Genomic DNA, 21,024 nt, shown 5'->3' with positions numbered 1-21,024 from the left:
CATCCACCAGCACAAGGACCGCTAATCAGTGCCTCAGATGAATAGCCGAAGCATAAACACTTTCAGCTTGTCGCACCCACTGGCTTTGGCCCGTGGTTTCCTGTCAGTTACAGATACTGCATTACCTCCACGATGTAAACCGACTTCGTGACTGTTGCTGCCCCGATTACTGGGACTAATTCCACACAGACATGTCTGCGGCTTTAAAAAGTGCTGCGTTTTTCTTTGACTCTCGGTACAATTAGTACTGCACTGCACTGAGGAATCGAGCCTGGTGGATTTACTCTGCCGTATGCCTTGGCACAGAGCAGTCTCTTGCTTGCATCTCCATTTCTAGTACCAATTTATAGTGCTGCGCGTGTTTAATTTAATTAAACCATTTTTATTAGTGCTGATGATACAATGTTGTAAAAGGTCAGTCTTTGTCAAAATTTTAGCCCATGAAATAATACGAAAGCCGCAGTTGTCTTTTTTTTCTTTACTTTTTTCGCTTAAAAAAAAACGGTTGTAAAAGCAACGTTGTAAAACGGCCCCCCTCTATGGCTGGCGGGAGGTCTGACGTCACGCCGCGGCGCCGGAAGGGGAAGGGTGAGCGTTGGCGAGAGGGAGAGAGGGGGGCGGAAGTGGAACTGTTTTCGCTTCTGCAGAAACTGAGCAAAATAAAGGAAAATAAAGGAGGAGAGAAGAAATCTTCGCGGGGGAAAGCGGAGGGCGCCGGCGGAGAGACGGGAAGAGAGAGGACGTTGAGGTGAATTTCGCTGCCTTGGTGACCGTTTTCACTAGAAAACAGCTGAACCCAGCGCCAAATATTATTATTATTAATTGGGTAGTAGTAGCAGTGCAAGTAGTAGTAGTTACTATACTGGCAATTAGTAGTGCTGTACGGTTGGTTTTATGTGCATTACTACTCTGAATTAGTCTTATTAGTTGTATCAGCTGCTGCAGGATTAATTGAACTGTGAATCTCGGCACAGGAGGTAGTTGTGACCGCGGCTGAAGTTAGATTGTTATAATATTAGCCGATATTACTGCTGGCCTGCATCTTGTGTTTGCAGCTGCAGGGTCTTGGGTATATTTTCCGTTAGGGCAGACCAGTCTCTCGTTTCAAAATTTAATCTGAATCTTAGAGGGGTCAGTGCTTCTGCAGCAGGGCTGTCCAGTCCTGGTCCTGGAGGGGTCAGTGTGTGTGTCTGCAGCAGGGCTGTCCAGTCCCGGTCCTGGAGGGGTCAGTGTGTGTGTCTGCAGCAGGGCTGTCCAGTCCCAGTCCTGGAGGGGTCAGTGTGTGTGTCTGCAGCAGGGCTGTCCAGTCCTGGTCATAAAGGGGTCAGTAAGTGTGTCCAGTCCTGGTCCTGGAGGGGTCAGTGTGTGTGTCTGCAGCAGGGGTCAGACACACTGACCCCTTAAGGATGGGACACCCCTGCAGCAGACACAGGAGCTCCGCTGTGTTCAGAAGTGTTCTGACCGGCTCTCACCCTCTAACACCATCTCCTCCCTGGTGCCGGAAGTGCTTGAGTGCCCCTCCAGGCGGTGAGCATGCACTGTATTCACCCCCTTTCTCTCTCTGGCTCTTTCCTTCAGCAGTTTGACTGACAGCCTCACGGCCTTTAACTATGGAGACGGATGGAGACCAGAACTCCGGCTCAGCCAATGGGAGCACAGCGTCGGGGGGGAGCACCCGTGTTCCGCAGATCTCCCAGATGTCTCTGTATGAGAGGCAGGCAGTGCAGGTCTGTGGCCCTTGTCTCCGTTTCACTCTGTACACACCTCTCTGTTTCTGGCTGGCTGTCGCGTCAGCTCCGTCGGAACAGCTAAACTGCCGTGCATGATGGGAATTGTAGTTCTCTCTTTCTCCCTGCAGGCTCTCCAGGCTCTCCAGAGACAGCCCAACGCTGCTCAGTATTTCCAGCAGTTGATGCTCAGCAATGCTCAGCTCCACAACCTGGCTGCGGTTCAGCAGGTACGATAATACGCTGCCAACAGGATATTGACACCACAGTGGCACCCTACACCCCAATACCAGCACAGGGCTGGCACCTCAGGCTCATGGGCCAGAGCTGCAGAGGCTCGGAGACACAGGAGCACAGAGGTCAGAGCTGCAGAGTTTAATGACAGCACAGTAATGGGAAGCAATCAGGCTGAGAGGAAGAGGATCATGGGAGGCACACATAGTAATAGGAACAATTAAAGGTTTATTCTGTGCTGAAAAGGAACGCGACATTTCGGCTGTGGAACCTTTTTCAGGTGACCCGAAAAGTTTCTTTTCTTCTCTTTTCAGCCTGGAATCAACTTATTCCTTTACAGCCTACGCATGCTGACGCAGCTTCCTACTGGAACTACACCTAGTATTAGATCGAGTTAGGCCAGTGGTGCACCCTAAGACTTACTGCTTTGCTTCACCAAACCTAGGTGTGTTAAGGTCAGCTTAAAATGTTAGTTTTCATGTATTCTTAATTATATTGTGAAGTTATCTAAATCATTCGGTCTCTTTCGTTCTGCAGTTATATCGTAGGTGTAAAGAACTGATCCTTCAGTCTGAGGGGGTGTTGCTCTAGCCCTGGACTGAGGCAGGGAGGCAGAATGGATACATGCACGTTCCTTTGTCTGCTTCACATGTGGCATTTTGGGAATGGTAGCTGTTCTAAGCTGCCCAGTGAATGAGTGAGCAGTGACCTCTCTCGGCTGATGGCCTGGTGCGGGCTCCGCGCAGGCAGTGCGTCGGATTGAAATCCAGGAATCCCCTTTCTCCTTCGTTCTCTCCCAGGCCACTCTGGCAGCCAGTCGCCAAGCCAGTTCCCCCAGCACCAGCGTCGCCCAGCCCACCAGTACGGGACACTCCACGGTACGTCGTGCCACCGCTGTGCTCTGCTAGAGCGCCTTACGTCAGTGCCGTGCGTGTAGCTGCAGCGTTAATGTCATTAGCGTCATCAGAGTGCGGCGATACAACTATTGGTGCAGCTCAGGGGTGTCCAGTCCTGGTCCCGGAGGGGTCAGAGGGCCTGCAGCAGGGCTGGACACCCCTGATGTACAGTATGTCCTATAAAAATTCTGCTGATGGAGAAGGAAAGTGAAAGCAGGGCACTTATAAAGTGAGTTGAACAATTCAGACAACTGTGTACTAAAATCTTTGCACCCGTTGACGAAATGCAATCTGCGCTTTGGGGTGTCCCTCCAGTGGTGAAATAGCTTTCTTAGAAATTTCTGTTGGTTTCAGGTTCCCTCTGTTCAAACTGAGTCAGAGTTCAGGTTACGAAAACCTGAAATCTCCAGCACCTGATGTTGGGTTCTGTGCAAGAGCCTGCTGCTGTTAAAAAAAAAAACTGGACCGCTGTGCATGTCGGCCCAGAGCTAGGAATTCCTTTACCAATAGCGAAAATGTAACAGAAATAATCTGGCCGTCTTTGCAATGCCTCTACCGCAGGTTAACTTGAGCTCGTCATCTGGGGGTGGAGCTATGAACAACCCCCGCCCACTTGGCCCCACCTCGTCGGCTCAGTCGTCGGCACTCAGCCAGTCGGTGCTGCTGGGCGGGACTGCGGCGGGACAGGGACAGATGTTGTTCAGGGTGAGCCTGTGCACCTCTCCCTGCAGCAAGGCTGCGGTGTTGCGTCCGCTGTTGTGTCATCTGCATTAATCCCGTTCCCTCCGTGTTCGTCTCGTCTCAGGTGAATCGCTCGCTCAGGGCTCCTCTGTCCTCTCAGCTCATCTTCATGCCCGGTGCAACCACTGCTGCTGCTGTAGCAACTGTTGCCCAGCAACCGCAGCAGCCGCCGCAACAACCGCAGCAGCAGCCGCAACAGGAAGTTGCCCCTCCCTCTTCCTCAGCTAACCAATCAGAGACTGACCAGGTTTGTGTGTTTCCTATTTCACTCAGGCATTAGGGGTAATCGTAGGTCTTTGGTGTGTTGTCAATAATGGGAAATTTTAGCTCTAAGATCTTGGTTTTGGGTTCCCTTGCATCTTTTAGTGATTGGTTAACCTTTCCATCCCTAGGGTCTGCATGAGGGTTTTTGTTCAGTCTGATCTGTGTTAAGTGTGTCTCGAGGGTCTATAATAGGATCTGTATTAATCTCAGTGTGTGAGGAGTGTCTCTGGGGTCTGTATTAGGGTCTGTCTTAATCTCCGTGTGTGAGGAGTGTCTCTGGGGTCTGTATTAGGGTCTGTATTAATCTCTGTGTGTGAGGAGTGTCTCTGGGGTCTGTATTAGGGTCTGTATTAATCTCAGTGTGTGAGGAGTGTCTCTGGGGTCTGTATTAGGGTCTGTCTTAATCTCCGTGTGTGAGGAGTGTCTCTAGGGTCTAATTTCGGGTCTGTATTAATCTCTGTGTTTTAGGTGTGTCTCTAAGGTCTATAGTAGTGCCTGTATTAATCCCTTTTCTCCACAGGTTCAAAATCTTGCTCTGCGCTGCGTTACCACTCCCCGAATCGTAGGAGTGAAGACCGAGTGTCCTCCTCCTCCTCCAGACAGGAAAGAAGGTAAAGAGCGAGATGCAGATGGTAGAGAGGATGTTGGATCAGTTTGTTTTTTTCCAGCTGTCTAGCATGTCCTGTTCTTTTGCACATAGTGTCAAAGTCACTGGACTGTTTCTCTCTTTGCTGTTTTCATGGCCTTCAGTCTCGGCCAGTCACGGTTAGCCGTGAGAATCTCTCCCTCTCACTGCTCCGCCTTCATTGAAGGGTCGGTGTAGTGTTGGTCTAATCAAAGGATGTACTAACCTGTCCCTGTCTGGCTCTTTCTCTCTCCTCCCCTCCCACACCAACTCCCAGGAGCTACCTTTTCCCTCGTACAGCAGCAGCAGTTCCACCCCAATCAGCAGCCGCAGCAGCACTTACAGGTCTCCAAGCAGCCAGCCCTGGGTCAGCAGCAGACGCTCTCCCCATCCCCCAGCACCACGCCCAGCACAGCCTCCAACTCTCTCCCTCTTAACATCAAAACCTGCCCCCCTCCGTCCCCCAGCGCCCCCTCCTGCCCCCCATCCTCGGCTGCTCCACTGTCCACCTCCTCGCACTCCACCTCCCTGCCTCCCTCCTCCTCGGCAGCCTCCCCCTCTCCCTCCTCGATCCCCCTCTCCCAGCTGCTCCTGCCCCCCGCCTCGGGCAACATCGGCTTTTGCCAGCCCCGCGCGGTCACCACGGTGACCACTGCCGCCGCCCACATCCTGGTATCGCCCGCCAACAACCCTGCCCACCAGCCTCAGACCTACAGCAGCAACCCCGCCGCCCCCTCCCAGGCCCTGGGCCACGCCAAGATCGCCCCAAACTTGGGTGCCCAGACGTTAGTGGTCCAGCCTTTGCAGCAAAGTAACAGCAGCGACAAACTGGGCCAGAGTTCGGGCCCGGTTCCGATCCAGCCCAAAGGCGCCCTGCAAAGTCTGAGGCTGCCCCTCCAGCTCCCTCCCCGGCAGCCCCCGCCTATCCTCCCTGCGCCCCCCAATCCGCCCCAGCAAAACCCCCTTCACCCCCCGCCCCACGTCCCAGTCCAGCTTGTAGGAGCCAGGCCGGGCACTCTCGGAAACTCCCAGGCTTTGGGCCTGGCACAGGCCAGAAGCTGTTGCCATGACGGCGGAGGGTCCAGTGCTAATGCTCCTCCCACTTCTGCTTCCGCGGCAACCTCCGTGCCGGCTGTAGCCCCGGCAGGAGGCGGGGTGAGTCTGAAGAGCCAGCAGTCCCAGCAGCCTGGCCTCCCGTTGGTCCAAATTCAGCAGCACCAGCAGCAGGTCCCGGTGCCGCCCAATCCGACCCGCTCCTCCCTCACTCCTCCCTCCTCCTCCTCCTCTACCTCCTCCCCTCCCGCCCCCGCTTCTCTTCCTCATTCGCTCTCTCAGGATGGACAGACCGGTGCAGGAGCGACAGCACCCCCTAGTGGCGAAGGGGTATATGCGCAGTCTGCTTCAGCACAGGTGAGGTTCCGTGCCACGCCCGTTGTCTACGAGCGTGTGTCTCTCTGTGCCCATCTGTGTTTCTATGTACGTCTGTTGGCGTCGGCATCAGGAAACTTAGTCTTTGTCTCTCAGTCTCTGCCTGTGTCTCTGACTCTCTCCGAATTTATAGTATACATGCTATATTTCTGCATCTGTCGACGTTTGCTGTAGGGTCCAGTCAGTCTGTATAAACCGTGGCTCCCCTCTCTCAGGCGAAGCCACCGATTAGCTCGCTGAAGCGAAAGTCTGAGGACATGTCCGGTGAGATGGAGCCCGAGTCCACAGCTGCCGCCACGCCCCCTCCTGAGCAAGGTAAGGCACGGGTTGTGCGGGCTGCCTGCGTCCGATTGATCTGCCACGTGGAGGTGTCTGGAGGTTTGCGTGATGCCGTGTGCTGTTGGCCCTGCTGTGACTCCTCCCTCCCCTTGCTTCCGCAGAGGTCGGCCAGCCCGGCCCCGCCCTCTCGGGGGCCAGTCGTCACGGCAGCGAGAGCAAGGCCCCGCCCCAGGCCATCGTCAAGCCCCAGGTCCTGACCCACCTGATCGAGGGATTCGTCATCCAGGAGGGAGCTGAGCCATTCCCTGTGAGGAGGAGTTGGGGGGGGGGGAGAGAGGGGCAGGAAGGGGCTGGGGACAGGAGAGGGTACAGACTGGGTATAGAGGAAGGCAGGGAGGAAGGGAATCAGATGATCAAATAGAGTTAGATGAGGGTGATGTAGGGGGACAGAAAATGTAAAGGGAAAGAGAACATGAGGTAGCTACTGAGAGGGATATAATAGGACAGATTGGTGAGGTCATCTGTCCTTCTTGCTGTCTGTGGGTTTGTCTGTCTAATCTCTATATCAGTGTGTCTTCCTCACTCCCTCCATACGCATTTGTCTCTATAGGTGGCTGGCCCGATCAAAGACAGGTCTGAGGGGGTGCTGCCAGCGGTCGTCCCACCCCCCACCCAGTCAGACTCCGGAGGTGCACCTTCAGGTGAGGGAGAGAAATGGTCTCTACAGTGAGTTCTGTAGATTGTGGAGACACACCTCTTGCACAGTTACCCTAATATAGTCCCTAGAGGCACACCTTGCGCACAGTGACCCTAATATAGTCCCTAGAGGCACACCTCACGTACAGTGATTCCAGTATAGTCCCCCGAGGCACACCTAAGATACTCGTATACTTCAGTGTTCAGAGACAAACGTAACGTGGACCTCTCTTTTCTTCAATCTCTCTCTCTCTCGTAGTGTTGAAGTGTGAGTACTGTGAGAACTTTGCTCCAGCCAGTCAGTTCAGAGGCTCCAAGAGGTTCTGCTCTATGACCTGCGCTAAGAGGTGACAGTTTGTCTCCGCTTTCACTGGCAGTGTTTGTTTGCCCTCACTTCCTGTTTGCGTCTCGGCTTTGTTAGACCCTTTTCTCAGTAAACCACACGACTCTGGTAAATCAAGCTGGAGAAGAAAGGAGGACAGAGAGAGTTAACGGGTTAACCTCTCACTTTCTGAAGGACAACAGCGGGCTTTTAATCTTGAAGATGAGCAAAAGATTCATGCAAAAACATACATTTTTGATTAGTCAGTAACAGTTTGTTACCATATAAGATGTAAACACAGTCAGAAAGTTAACAGTTAGGTCAGCCTTGGTCAAGTCAAGATCCCTAATTAGCTTAGACCCCAGTTCCCTTTCGTGTTGCTAAACCAAGTGGAGGATATACGAGTTGCACCTCCAGTCAAAAGACCTTGAAGAAACCAAGGCCAGCTGGGAATGCACAAAGCCGTAAAACAGTTCTCGAGGGCTTGATTGTTAACTCCTAACAGGCCGATGTTGTTCAGGTCCTTCAGTTTGTAGTACATGAGTACCACTGTGTTTGTAGGAGGCGTGTAATACCGTCAGGTCAGTGTGTGTCCTGCTCTCTTCTGCCCTCCTCCCGATGTTTGGTTTGATTGTTTCGCCTCTCTCTTGACGTTCTCTTTGACGTTCTGTGGGGTCCTCCTAGGTACAACGTGAGCTGCAGTCACCAGTTCCGGCCCAGGAGGGGGCGGGCGCCGCGGGGGATCGTGCCGGAGGGGGGCATCCTGAGGCGCAGGGGTCCTCGCAGAAGCAGCAGCGAAATCGCCTGCGCAAAAATCACTGGCCGGCACCTGCCCATCAAGGTGAGGGACCGGACAGGGGGTTCTTGACGGGATGACCTTGAGGAGGGCTTAGGAATTTGGGAAGGAGGTGGGGCTGCCAGGTTACCGGAGGGTAATTTAGCAGCGGCAGGGACTGGGACATCCCAACAGGGAGTCTACCAGAGTAAAAGATCACAGAGGGATACAGGATATTTAGACAACCGAGTCCATGTATTAGCAATTTTCCATGCTTCTCTAGACCCGATTTCTAAAGGAGAGGGGGCGGATTCTCTCCCGTTTTGACTCTATTCTATATGTAGCGCCAGCAGGTGAATGATCCCATTATTAGCTGAGCTATCCCGACCCCCTCCCAGCCTGCTCGGATTGGTTTCAGGCCTATAATGATGTGCTACACCGTGCCTTCTTCAATGCAGGCACCTGCCTGTGTTGAGCTCTGGGCTCGGGGCCAGTGAGCTGTGGGGTCACATCCCAGGTGGGGCACTGCTGACTATGTCCCTCAGGTTCCTGCGGTCAGTAGCCTGCTGTGTATGTGTCTGCTCTCGAGGTCATCGCTGTCCATGGGAATTGTTTCTCAGACGTCTTGACCTGGATAAATAAAGCTTAAAAAATACAGATCTGCTGTCTCATCCCCATGGGTGGGTTTTCATCGTTTTAGTGAGCCTTGGTCACCTTCAGTGCCTGAAAGCTTTGGTTATGGGGTTGTGCAGTGAGTGCGCGTGTTCTCACGGTTCTAAGTGATTTTAGTTTGTTCGTGTGACCTGTGCACCCAGTCTGTCACCACGCAGGTGGTGTGCTCACCGTCTCTCTCCCTCTCTCAGTCTCGATCGGAGTCCAGCCGTTCAGAGGACCTTTCCAGCTGCGAGGACGACTCCCTCTCCCTCTCCCCCGGCTCCACCTCTTCCTGTCCGCGCCCCACCCGCTCAGACCCCGGCCCCGCCCCCGTCTGCCTGCCACTGGACGGCAGCTCCCACTTCCTGTCCAGCAACCCCGCCCACTGGAGCGTGGAGGAAGTGTGCCAGTTCATTTCCTCTCTGCAAGGTGGGTCTCCTCCTTCCCTTTCTCCCCCATTCCCACTTTCCCATCCCATTCTCTCAGCAGCGTGCGCTGTTGGAAGTCCCATCATTCGCCGTTACGTTCTCCCTGTCTGCCTCCTCTCGCTGTCTGCCAGTGCAGTTGGAATTTTAAATGGCCCATCAGGCAGTGCCCATTTACTAGGGTAAGCCTCACCTCTGCTCCCTTTCCTCTCTCCGCCCTTCCCCCACCCCCCGTCGCCCCGCAGGCTGCGAGGAGCTGGCGTGTCACTTCCTGTCCCAGGAGATCGACGGCCAGGCCCTGCTGCTGCTGAAGGAGGAGCACCTGATGTCCACCATGAACATCAAGCTGGGGCCCGCCCTGAAGATCTGCGCCAGGATCAACATGCTGAAGGAGGGCTAGAGCCCAAGAGGGCCGCAGAGACGGTCGCCGTGCCTCGGTGTGCGGGAGCGAGTGAGGTGGCTGCGTGTGTGTGTGAGTGAGAGAGAGAGAGAGGGCGGAGGCGATCTCCGTGCCTCGGCGGGCGAGACGGACCACTGTGTCTCGAGAGGCTGAAACAGGTCTGGAAGAGAGAGTGCGAGGCGAGGTGGAGCGATGCCGAGGGAAGCTGGTCCCCTGGTCCTCTGTGTGCGAATGAGCGCGTGCGCTTGTGTGTGAGCCTGTTAGTCCTTCTCTTGCCACCATATATACACATGCTTGCGGATCTGGCTGTCTGTCTACGTGTCTCCACTGGCAAAAAAAAAAGTAAAAAGCTCTTTTAAAATGGTATCTTTTACTCTGCCCTTAAAAGGTCATTAGGAGAGCTGCCTTTTAATTTTTAAATGGTGCTTAAAACTACAACACTAAGACATAGTGTTAGGATCAGACAGAGCCCTGGGTTATTTTTCTATATTCGCTTGTGAGCAGAGTCTGAGTAATTGAGCTTCAACTGCGTTAATACTGACTTCTAATGCAGACTTTAGAGATGCGTCTGACACAGGGAGATTAAAACAGGCACTAACAGAACCCTCCAGACACACTTAACAGATTAACACAGACCCTAATATAGACTTGAGAGACACCCCTAACAGATCTTACCAGAGTCTAATATAGTCCTTAGGGACAAATAACAGAGTTTAATTCAGTTGCTTGCAAATGCGTACCATACAAACCCTTCTACAGACCCCAAGAGTGTTTCTACCAGTCAGAGTCATTAAGACTGTCTTTGATATCTGTGTGTCTTGAGCGCTGCTCACAAGCTAGTATAAGCGAGTTCTGCATAGCTGTTTGTCTCACAAATCTGAGAAGGCGAGTTTGTGTTTAGCAGTTACATTTGGTACTAGTATTACAATAATGAATATTCTGCTCAATAACCTAATGCTTAGCACAGCTACATTTCATGTTTAATCACAATTGACTTACTAATCCAACCTTGCTTTGTAACTAGAAATAAATCTCATGGAAGCCACAGTGGTTTTTGTGTTTATTTGGGTTCTGGAATAGACGCGTTTAGCTATTAGCTGTAGAGACAGGAGGCTTATTTCCTTTTTTTTGTGCAAGGGGTACAATTGTGCAAGGGGTAGCCATGACCGTCGGTAGTTATATCAGTCTTCTGCGCTATTTCTTAGCCATGGATGTCTGAAAGCCATAGCTGTTGTGTACCGCTAGTATATCTGGCTGCCTTCGCCATTCTGCTCAGTCTGTTTATATTGGTGACCAAGCCAGCATACAGCAGTGAATGTTAGAGTAGATTCAAATGAAAGTCCTAAAGCAAAAGGCCATCGCTGTAGTACACATTAAAAGAGTGTTTTCTCAGGAATAATTGCTGTTGGCTCGTGTTTGCTTGTAAATCAACAGCAGTGCCTAGACAACAAGCGAACTGAAGATGAGGGGTGTGGGTTGCTAGAGCTCTCCTTTTCTGGTGTAATCAAGAAGCAACTAGATGCAATTACCAAGTGGTGCCACCAGGGGGCTGTAGATCCATTGTTCCGTCTCGGACCTTAATGACTTAATCAACCAGTGGATGGAGAAGTCCAATGGGCAGGAATCGGGCGCAGAATCAGGGTTGCCCAGCCCCGTTCCAGATGGTGGTGTGTTAACATTGCAGGCTTTCACAGTTTACCGCATTATCCACTACACCAATGGAGAAGAATCGTCCTTTTCTTTCTCTAAGGGATCGATCAGCGTGCATCAGCTGCGCTTCTTCTGTCCTGGCCCGTAGATGGCGCCGGCTTCCTGCATATTAACTGTGCAGGATGTGTGACGTTGATCTTTATCGGATACACGCTGTCCTCAGGCACCGTAGCTCCGGTGTGCCGCTAGGTGAAGCCAGATTCTCACAGCCACAGAGCAGTCCTGGGGTTTTTTCAGGGTTTGGGGTATTGTGCCCACTAGGCGACCCTGTATTTGGCTTCGCGCAGTGTCTGTGTCCAGCGTGGGGAATCCACTTTCCCCCCGTGTTCATTTGCTGCAGTGCTCATAAGTGCGTTTCCTTTTTCTTGTTTTCCCCCGAGAGGAGTTGCTACTGTTTTGTTTTTTTACACCCCGCCCTCCCGCTGTGCTGCGGTTTGTCTCGATCAATATTAAGCAGGCGGCCCCGTCACTTTGATCATTCAGCTGCTGGGGCGACGAGCGAGACGGAGTGACCCAAGGGGGAGAGGGGCTGGCTGGGCGTGGGGGTGAGTGAGAGCAGCACAGAGGCGCGACAGTGATGCGAAAGACAAAGCAGAAGAGTGCAGGCAGGACACGAGGCGGAGACCTCTTAAGAGCACTGCAGCAATTAGTGGTACATCTTATTAGGCGTTACACAACAGCAAGGAAAGTGATCCAGCCTCAGTCTCGACTTCCAGTCCTGGAATTATGCCCCCGGAGCTATAACACTCCAGTGTGTCCTTCTGCACCAGGCGGAGAGAGTAGATGAGTAGAGGAGCAGTTTAAACAGTGTTGAGGAATACAGATCGTGTTGATACATAATGGCAGTCCCAGTAGTTGTGGACCTGGCACCTCATGTGACCAAGCAGAGGGCGCACTTTTGTGTTCCAGCACGGAACTTCGGTCCTCAATCCCACTAGGCTGTGCTGGAGTTTAAGAGAGGGTGTGGGATCCCAAGTCCTATGTCTGCTGTAGAAAACAAACCCAATGCCGGTCGTTAACATCCGTGTCATGTTCACGCCTGCAGTCTGCGTGCAAGGATGCTCTGGCCTACCGTCAGATATATTCTGTCAGGCCCACATCATCATCATCATCATCATCATCATCATTCTTACACGTATTTAGTGCTTTTCTGGACACTCTAATCAAAGCGCTTTACAGGTCATGGGGATCCTCTCCACCACCACCAGTGTGCAGCCCCACCTGGATGATGCTCCAGTCCTCTCCCCACACACCAGCTCTCAGTGGGGAGGAGAGCAGAGTGATGGAGCCAGTTCAGAGACGGGGGTTATTAGGAGGCCATGATGGGTAAAGGCCAGAGGGAAATCTGATCAGGACACTACGGTAACACCTCTAACTCGAACTCTGCATGTCACAGCCTGAGCGCAATTTGATCTGAATGCACCACTAAGCAGTTCTGGTTGCACCTTCCGTGACCTGGGTGAGCACCGTCTCACTCGCAGAGGTCACGGCCCCAGCCAGAAGAGGGGGCACAGCCCCTCACTTGTGGGGGCGACCCCGGATGGGGTCTCGTCAAGCGCTGGGCAGCTTGGCCTACCCTTTACCCAGGTGCACCGGCACTGGCCTACCCTTGGCTCCTGGAACCGGCTGCACGAGGCAGAGCCGAAGAGCCTGTGCTACAAGAGAAAAGGAGAAAGCCAGCATTTCAGGTACGGCGTTTCTTTGCCAGTCTAGCTCGGTTATTCCTTAACAATGCGGGATTTTGTTCTTCCAACCCTCCTGCTGTGCAAGACCTCCGGCTCCTGCTGTCCAAGCAGTTCTGCGGCTGCCGTCCGCGATCCGTCGAAGCCGGTGAATGTCTCTGGTCCCACTATCCCAGGAATCAGGGCTCAGAGGTGGATCAGATTCCTCGATGGACTTCCCAACAGCTGGATCCTGAAACCAGCACAGGGGGGTGAATTTCCAACTCTCTCCCTGCGCGCTGAATGTGCCTGCTAATAACCCCCTTACTGATTTGATCAACATCACTTTGACTGATAACAACACACTCTTCGGCAGCCAGAATCGGCCACATGGTGTCTCGGCACTACTCAATCGTTTCAGTCACCATTTGGTATCAGCTTCTTGATTTCCAGCTGAGGAGGCTCATATATGCATGCACATGTATCTATATAGGCAGGCCGTGACATTTTTCTAAGATGAGCTGTGCATCTGGAATTGATCCTATGAGTTTGAACTCGTCTGGGGCTGTGGAGAACAGCGAGGGGAGAGAGAGGCGAGCCGGTGTGAATAGCGATGCCCTGGTGGGTAATTAAGGTTATTATTTAATTGCAGCTCCCCTGATAGAGCAGCCAGAGCCACTCCAGGCTGTCCCGGCCTGATTGTACTGTGATCTCGAGTAATTATTAATGGAGATTCTAATCAGGCTCTCGCCGTTGCTGTGATTGTCTGCGGAGAAGTGATAACGTGTCCAGACAGTTATTTTCCAACCTTGTCGAACCAGTTTTCTCTCCCTCTCCCTTGCTATTGTTCTTTCTTTGTCTCTCATCTTGCTCTCCTCTGTTTCTCCCCTGCTCTCACCCTCTTACCCTCCTACCCCATTGCTCACTTTCCCTCCTCTCTCACCCTCTCATCTCATCTCACCCTCCCTCCTCTGATCTCTCACCCTCTCATCTCATCTCATCTCATCTCACTCTCCCTCCTCTGATCTCTCACCCTCTCATCTCACTCTCTCTCCTCTGATCTCTCACCCTCTCATCTCATCTCACCCTCCCTCCTCTGATCTCTCACCCTCTCATCTCATCTCACTCTCCCTCCTCTGATCTCTCACCCTCTCATCTCATCTCACTCTCTCTCCTCTGATCTCTCACCCTCTCATCTCATTTCACCCTCCCTCCTCTGATCTCTCCCCCTCTCATCTCATCTGTCTCCCTCCACTCTCACCCTCTCATTTCACCCTCTCATCTCATCTCACCCTCCCTCCTCTGATCTCTCACCCTCTCATCTCATCTCAGTCTCCCTCCTCTCTCCCCCTCTCCCCCCGTCTCTCTCCCTCTTCCAGTGACCAGACTGCTGTGTGAGGCAGGGCACAGACTCCTCCTTCCCTCCCTCTCCCTCGCTCTCTCGCTCTGTCTCCCTCAGTGCCAGTAGGACAGCGATGTTGGCTGTGTTATGGTGTCTGTGTGTGTTCCTGTGGCCAGGCTCGACTGTGGACGGTAAGACGCACATGCATTTCGCTTGCCTTCTCTCTTTCCTCCTCACTTCTGCGTTGCTGGGATTCTTTTCAGTTTTTGTTTCGATCACTTGGAGAGCACCGCCGGTCTAGTCACTTCAGTGCCGGCTGCTTCACTGCTCGTACTAAGAGCTCTAGCTGCGTCTCAGTTTTTGTGCCTGTGTCTCAGCTCCTCTGAGATCAGATATCTGACTGAGTGCATCTGCCCGTGTGATTGTCTCAGTGGGTATCTGTCTCAGTGTGTGATTGTCTCAGTGTGTATCTGTCTCAGTGTGTGGGATTGTCTCAGTGTGTATCTGTCTCAGTGTGTGGGATTGTCTCAGTGTGTGGTATTGTCTCAGTGTGTATCTGTCTCAGTGTGTATCTGTCTCAGTGGGTGTGATTGTCTCAGTGGGTTTCTGTCTCAGTGTGTGTGATTGTCTCAGTGTGGGTGTCTGTCTCGGTGGGTGTCTGTCTCGGTGTGTATCTGTCTCGGTGTGTGATTGTCTCAGTGGGTTTCTGTCTCAGTGTGTGGGATTGTCTCAGTGTGTGGGATTGTCTCGGTGTGTGGGATTGTCTCGGTGGGTGTCTGTCTCAGTGGGTGTCTGTCTCAGTGTGTGGGGTTGTCTCAGTGTGTGTCATTGTCTCGGTGGGTATCTGTCTCAGTGTGTGTGAGTTTCTCATTGTGTGTCAGTCTCAGTTGATGTTTGTCTATGTGTGTGTGTCAATCTCAGTGGATGTCTGTCTCAATGTGTGTATTTCTTGTGTGATTTTGTCATGCTCTGTATTTGTTTCAGTGTGTGAGTTTCTGCGTGTATGTCACTATGTGTGTGTGATTCTCCCAGTGGGTGTCTTTGTCAGTGTGTGGGTGTCTCAGTGGATGAATGTTGGTGTGTGTGTTCAGCACATCTCTACAGGGTACTGGTAAAGAGTGTGCAGACAGGGGGACAGCTGTTGCAGTGGGTTGCTGGTGGGATGACCAATGAGTAAGAACTGAGAAGTACAGTAGCACTGACTCACTCTGTTGGAGCAGTTGTCTCTCCAGAATGCACTTTCTGCCTGTCTGGAACACTAAATTAATAGAAAAGCTGAAGACACACAGCACATTAACAGTGTGCAGGGAGAGAAGGAGAGGTCAACACAGACACCTGGACTGACTGGACACTGCAGTATATTAACATAAGGTTACACTGTGATACTGACTGACTGGACAATACAGCACAGTGACACTGACTGGACACTACAGCACAGTGACGCTAACTGACTGACTGGACACTACAGCACAGTGACACTGACTGACTGACTGGACACTACAGCACAGAGACACTGACTGACTGACTGGACACTACAGCACAGTGACCCTGACTGACTGACTGGACACTACAGCACAGTGACACTGACCGACTGGACACTACAGCACAGTGACGCTAACTGACTGACTGGACACTACAGCACAGAGACCCTGACTGACTGGACACTACAGCACAGTGACACTGACTGACTGGACACTACAGCACAGTGACACTGACTGACTGACTGGACACTACAGCACAGTGGCACTGACTGACTGGACACTACAGCACAGAGACCCTGACTAACTGACTGGACACTACAGCACAGTGACCCTGACTGACCGGCTGGACACTACAGCACAGAGACACTGACTGACTGGACACTACAACAGATATGTACACACAAACGCAGATACAGTCCAGAGCAAAGCTTGTTAATAAATCCACTTGGTATCTGGGCTTCAGTCCACCTCTGTGTATTGTCCATGTGTTGGATCACCCGTTATATCTCCCCTGTCCAGATGGACTTGAACCAGGGGTGGAGGGGCTGGTGGTCTCTGCTCGACTCACGCAGTCTCAGCCTGCACTGAAGGAGGGGTCTTGGCCAGGGACTGGTCGTTGGGTGTTCGCCCACAGCCTGGCACCCATTAGATGGCTCTGAGGAAGCTTGTGGTTTTCGTTTTACGTTTTGACGAGTTTTTCCTATGATGCCAGCCCGCACTTGGATATAGAATGCAGCAGGATGCCGGGTTTCTGTGCATGCGGGGGGAAAGGGGGTCATTACTGAGAAACCGCGACATCGCTCGCCGGCGGAGCAGAGATTTCAGCGGACTGAAGTCACGCTGGCGCGGTTTTCGTGCTCACGAACGCGAGGTTGTGGCGGGCGCGAGGAAATAGCTGCTGTGCTTTGCCTTAAAGGCACACGAGCAGAGTGTGTCTCCGGGAGGCGTGTTCGGCCAGGAAGGGCCCTGTGAAACGCGTGTGTCTGCGCGTGTGTGCGCGTTTGTAGGTTTGTGAGTGTTTGCGTGTGTGTCTCTGTGTGTGCATGTACAGTGTGGGTGTGAATGTCTGAGTGTGTGTGCATGTACAATGTGTGTGTGTGTGAATGTGTCTGAGTGTGTGTGCCTTTACAGTGTGTGTGTGTGTGTGTGTACAGTGTGTGTGTGAATGTGTCTGAGTGTGTGTTCCTGTACAGTGTGTGTGTGAGAGAATGTGTCTGAGTTTGTGTGAATGTCTCAGTGTGTGTGCATGTACAGTGTGTGTGTGTGTGTGTGTGAGAAAATGTGTCTGAGTGTGTGCATGTACAGTGTGTCTGTGAATGTGTCTTAGTGTGTGTGCTTGTGTCTCAGTGTGTGCATGTACAGTGTGTGTGTGTGTGAGAGAATGTGTCTGAGTTTGTGTGCATGTACAGTGTGTGTGTGTGTGTGTGTGTGTGAGAGAAAATGTGTCTGAGTGTGTGTTCATGTACAGTGTGTGTCTGTGAATGTGTCTTAGTGTGTGTGCATGTACAGTGTGTGTGTGCATGTGTCTCAGTGTGTGTGCATGTACAGTGTGTGTGTGTGAATGGGTCTGAGTGTGTGTGCATGTACAGTGTGTGTGTAAATGTGTCTCAGTGTGTGTGTATGTGTTTCTGAGTGTGTGTGCATGTACAGTGTGTGTGTGTGAATGTGTCTGAGTGTGTGTGCATATTTCCGCAAGATTTTGTTTGTGCATGTGTGTGTGAATTGCACACACAATTCACACTTTTGTTGCACACAATAAAAGTGATTGAAGCACCGGAGAGCCCTCCGAGCCCGGGTGCTCTCGGGCGGTGTGTTGGGGTGGCGCGGGTTCGAATCTGGCATGTGTGCACCCGCGGCGCCTGGCTCCCAGACGGCTGCTGAGCTCGTTCCTCCGGAGGCAGGACGTGTCGTTGCCGAACACCAACTGGAATCTTGTGGGTTTGGCTCCGTCTCCCCCACGTCCTTCCTTTCCAGCATCGGAAACCCGCTGCCACGCCCCAGAGCTCCCCGCGCCGATCCCGGCACGCACGGCCCCTCCTTTCCTCCTGCGCAAGTGCGTCTTCACAGGGTCTCCCGCTGGCCGGCTCTTCCCACTTTTCTCCTCTCAGCGTCTCAGCCTGGCGCTCTGCTCCTGCCTTAGGGGCTGTAATGTCTCCCAGATGTGCTGGTACAGACTGCCAGGTCACACGAGGACAGACCTCCAGTGCAATCACACTGAACCACAAGGAGAGAGGAGATCATACTGACTGGCTGACAGAAAGAACTGCCTTTTGGGATATAATATAAAACAGCACAGAGACCCTGACTGACTGGACACTACAGCACAGTGACCCTGACTGACTGGACACTACAGCACAGAGAAACTGACTGACTGGACACTACAGCACAGTGACCCTGACTGACTGACTGGAAACTACAGCACAGTGACTCTGACTGACTGACTGGACACTATAGCACAGTGACCCTGACTGACTGACTGGACACTACAGCACAGAGACCCTGACTGACTGGACACTACAGCACAGTGACACTGACTGACTGGACACTACAGCACAGCGACACTGACTGACTGGACACTACAGCACAGAGACACTGACTGACTGAACACTACAGCACAGTAACCCTGACTGACTGGACACTACAGCACAGAGACACTGACTGACTGGACACTACAGCACAGCGACACTGACTGACTGGACACTACAGCACAGTGACCCTGACTGACTGACTGGACACTACAGCACAGTGACACTGACTGACTGGACACTACAGCACAGAGACACTGACTGACTGACTGGACACTACAGCACAGTGACCCTGACTGACTGACTGGACACTACAGCCCAGTGACACTGACTGACTGGACACTACAGCCCAGTGACACTGACTGACTGGACACTACAGCAAAGAGACACCGACTGACTGACTGGACACTACAGCACAGAGACACCGACTGACTGACTGGACACTACAGCACAGAGACACTGACTGACTGGACACTACAGCACAGAGACACTGACTGACTGACTGGACACTACAGCCCAGTGACACTGACTGACTGGACACTACAGCAAAGAGACACTGACTGACTGACTGGACACTACAGCACAGAGACACCGACTGACTGACTGGACACTGCAGCACAGAGACACCGACTGACTGACTGGACACTACAGCACAGAGACAGTGACTGAGTGACTGGAGTGGTCTCTGTGCTTCAGTGTGTCCTGAAGCTGGCTGGTGAGGTTGTAGTGGGTGTCAATCAGTACCTGATAGGTTCTTATTTATGTTATTTTTTCCACATTCATTCTCTTTCTCTCACTTGTCCTGTCCTTTCACCTGTCCTGTCCCGTCTTTTGTCTCAGTGTCTGGTGAGACAGATATTGTCTCTTTTATTATTGATTGAAGGCACTCATTTATTTTTAGTTTGTGAAATCATGAGAGAGAATTCATTATGGATGGCCGCTTCGCTGTTGTAGCACTAATTTCTGCATTTGTTCATTTTGAGGAAGGGGATGTTTTTTTATAGAGCCTTACTGACTGAATGGAGTGTACAAAGCCCGCACTTAAAGAGAAGCCTTTGTTAACATATATATTTAATGTGTTGCTTTAACTGTATATATTTTTAATGTGTTTGTTCTTGTGAGTGGAGAACAGTGGTACTAAAAGTGCTGGCTGTGCAAAGGTACAAGGAAAGGTGGAATGGTTCATAGACAAATCACCCATTTTGAAAAGGGAAACGTTGAACAGCTAACAGCAGATGGTAAGATTGCTAAACTTAAAACAGTGCTGGACAGGACTAAGTGGTCTGAATACAAGTATCCTTTCAATGAAATTACCACAGCTGAGTGACAGCAGGCACAGCTAATGGCATGATGGTTGGCTTTGAGTCACAGCAGACACAGCCAATAGTGTGACGGTTGGCTTAGAGTGACAGCAGGCACAGCTAATGGCATGATGGTTGGCTTTGAGTGACAGCAGGTCACGACCAGTCACAGTCACAGTCACAGCCAATGGAATGATGGGAGACTTTGAGGGCACATCGGATGGCTTAACGGTGTCAAAAATGCAAACAAAAAACAGTAAGGCTGTCATCATTACCAGTGTTAGACTTGTGTGCTTTTTTCACCTGCCCTGCCAGTGGGGGCTCATCAGTGGCTATGGCCCTCGGACCAGTGAGGGAGAATGGGAAAGAGGAAGCACTGGTATCAGGGTCTGGGTACGTGACTGTTTACACACTGCGAGACCCGCACACTGATGCCACAGGGGGCATTATTGCGCAGCACAGATAGGAGGCCTTGCGGCGCATGTAACCCACTGGGTAGTGAGTAGCTGACTCAGCCAGCTCCTGTAACTTGTTCCTCACTCCCACGGCTCCCAGCCCATTGCAGAGCTGAGGGCACTCGGCGGTCTGGACTCTTATTGTCAGAAGGGTCTGTGTTTTCCAGGGCTTGTGTCACCTGTTGTGTGGGAGTTTGTGTGCCATCTGTGTGTTTAGGTGTTGTCTGCGTGTCTGTGTACCATGTTTGTATTCGTGTGTCGTCTGTGTGTTGGTGTGTCTTCCGTGTGAGCTGCAGTGAACGGGGAACTGCTGGTTAATTTTTAGGTGACTAAAAGATCAACTCCAGTAATTAATCTGCATGCATCAGAGAGAGGGAGATGAAAGAGGAAAAAGGAGGGATTAAGGATGCAGAGGAGATTGAGGGGCTCCATCTGTGATCCTAATCCCAGAGCGATGGAATTCTGTCTGCAATCTGCACAAAGACTGGGAGTGGAGGGGGACTGTAGGATTGTATATATAGACACACGGACTGGACACTACAGCACAGTGACACTGACTGTCCAGTGACTGGACACCGAATGACTGGAGTACTTCACACAACACTTTTGTTAGACTGCTTTGTGTGAGTGTTTGTAGGGAAATATTTTGGGACAATAGCCTTTCAAATGAGTGTGTGAATGTGTGCTTCTGAATGTGTATATGTGTGCGTCAATATGCTTGTGTGGATATGTGTTGGTGTGTATGAATTTGCATGCGTGCGTGCGTGCGTGCAGTGATTCTGTGCAGAACCCTGAAGTGCACAATCTCTCCTAGAGCAGTCTGGCTTTATTAACGTGGGGTGGTGGGCTGGTTCCCAAGACTGTTCTGCAGTGGGTCGAGGTATGGAGATGTCCTCGCAGACCGAGGGAGGTTTCTACAGTTACTGAAATAAACCTGAACTGACTGTCTGGACTCCACCTTATTGCTAACATTGAGCGGGAAGCTCACTGAGACCGAATACTCCCGACTGCCCCCATTCAGAAAGAAAGAGTCCATCCTTCTCAGAGTTACAGCTTTCAGTCAGTAGAGGAGTTTGTGTGTAT

At 51.9% G+C, this 21,024-nt stretch overlaps 2 protein-coding genes across 3 annotated transcripts in view; both read left to right on the top strand.

Moving 5' to 3' along the window:
• Window positions 1-49: 49 nt before the first annotated feature.
• Window positions 50-10,511, top strand: phc1 (polyhomeotic homolog 1). Of its 2 annotated transcripts, none has more exons than XM_088940042.1 (15): window positions 50-748; window positions 1,582-1,727; window positions 1,859-1,957; window positions 2,762-2,839; window positions 3,419-3,562; window positions 3,663-3,845; window positions 4,383-4,473; window positions 4,765-5,897; window positions 6,131-6,230; window positions 6,356-6,501; window positions 6,805-6,895; window positions 7,150-7,237; window positions 7,897-8,053; window positions 8,851-9,070; window positions 9,312-10,511. In XM_088940042.1, the coding sequence occupies exons 2-15, from the start codon at window positions 1,611-1,613 to the stop codon at window positions 9,464-9,466; spliced, it is 2,802 nt and encodes a 933-aa protein (XP_088796168.1). In that variant the 5' UTR covers window positions 50-748; window positions 1,582-1,610; the 3' UTR covers window positions 9,467-10,511. The 2 variants fall into 2 exon arrangements, with proteins under 2 accessions (XP_088796168.1, XP_088796167.1); XM_088940041.1 differs by having other exon boundaries at window positions 52-748; window positions 1,579-1,727.
• Window positions 10,512-14,312: 3,801 nt separating this feature from the next.
• ephb6 (eph receptor B6) overlaps window positions 14,313-21,024 on the top strand; it is a 28,529-nt gene continuing 21,817 nt past the window's right edge. Inside the window, exon 1 of the mRNA XM_088940002.1 lies at window positions 14,313-14,370. Coding sequence (XP_088796128.1) covers window positions 14,313-14,370 — 58 coding nt within the window. The remainder of the gene's footprint in view (window positions 14,371-21,024) is intronic.

Source organism: Atractosteus spatula, chromosome 22 (genome assembly GCF_055471065.1).
Source record: "Atractosteus spatula isolate fAtrSpa1 chromosome 22, fAtrSpa1.hap1, whole genome shotgun sequence".
NCBI lineage: Eukaryota > Metazoa > Chordata > Actinopteri > Semionotiformes > Lepisosteidae > Atractosteus > Atractosteus spatula.
The sequence above is the reverse complement of the archived record's forward strand: the minus strand, read 5'-3'. Positions and strand labels throughout refer to the sequence as shown.

What these genes read in the sequence shown, in the direction of transcription:
- phc1 (XM_088940042.1), top strand. Translation starts at nt 1,611, where the DNA reads ATGGAGACGGATGGAGACCAGAACTCCGGCTCAGCCAATGGGAGCACA. An exon ending in CCAGTACGGGACACTCCACG is followed by an intron (nt 2,840 to 3,418) that starts GTACGTCGTGCC and finishes CCTCTACCGCAG; the next exon opens with GTTAACTTGAGCTCGTCATC. An exon ending in TCTATGACCTGCGCTAAGAG is followed by an intron (nt 7,238 to 7,896) that starts GTGACAGTTTGT and finishes GGGTCCTCCTAG; the next exon opens with GTACAACGTGAGCTGCAGTC.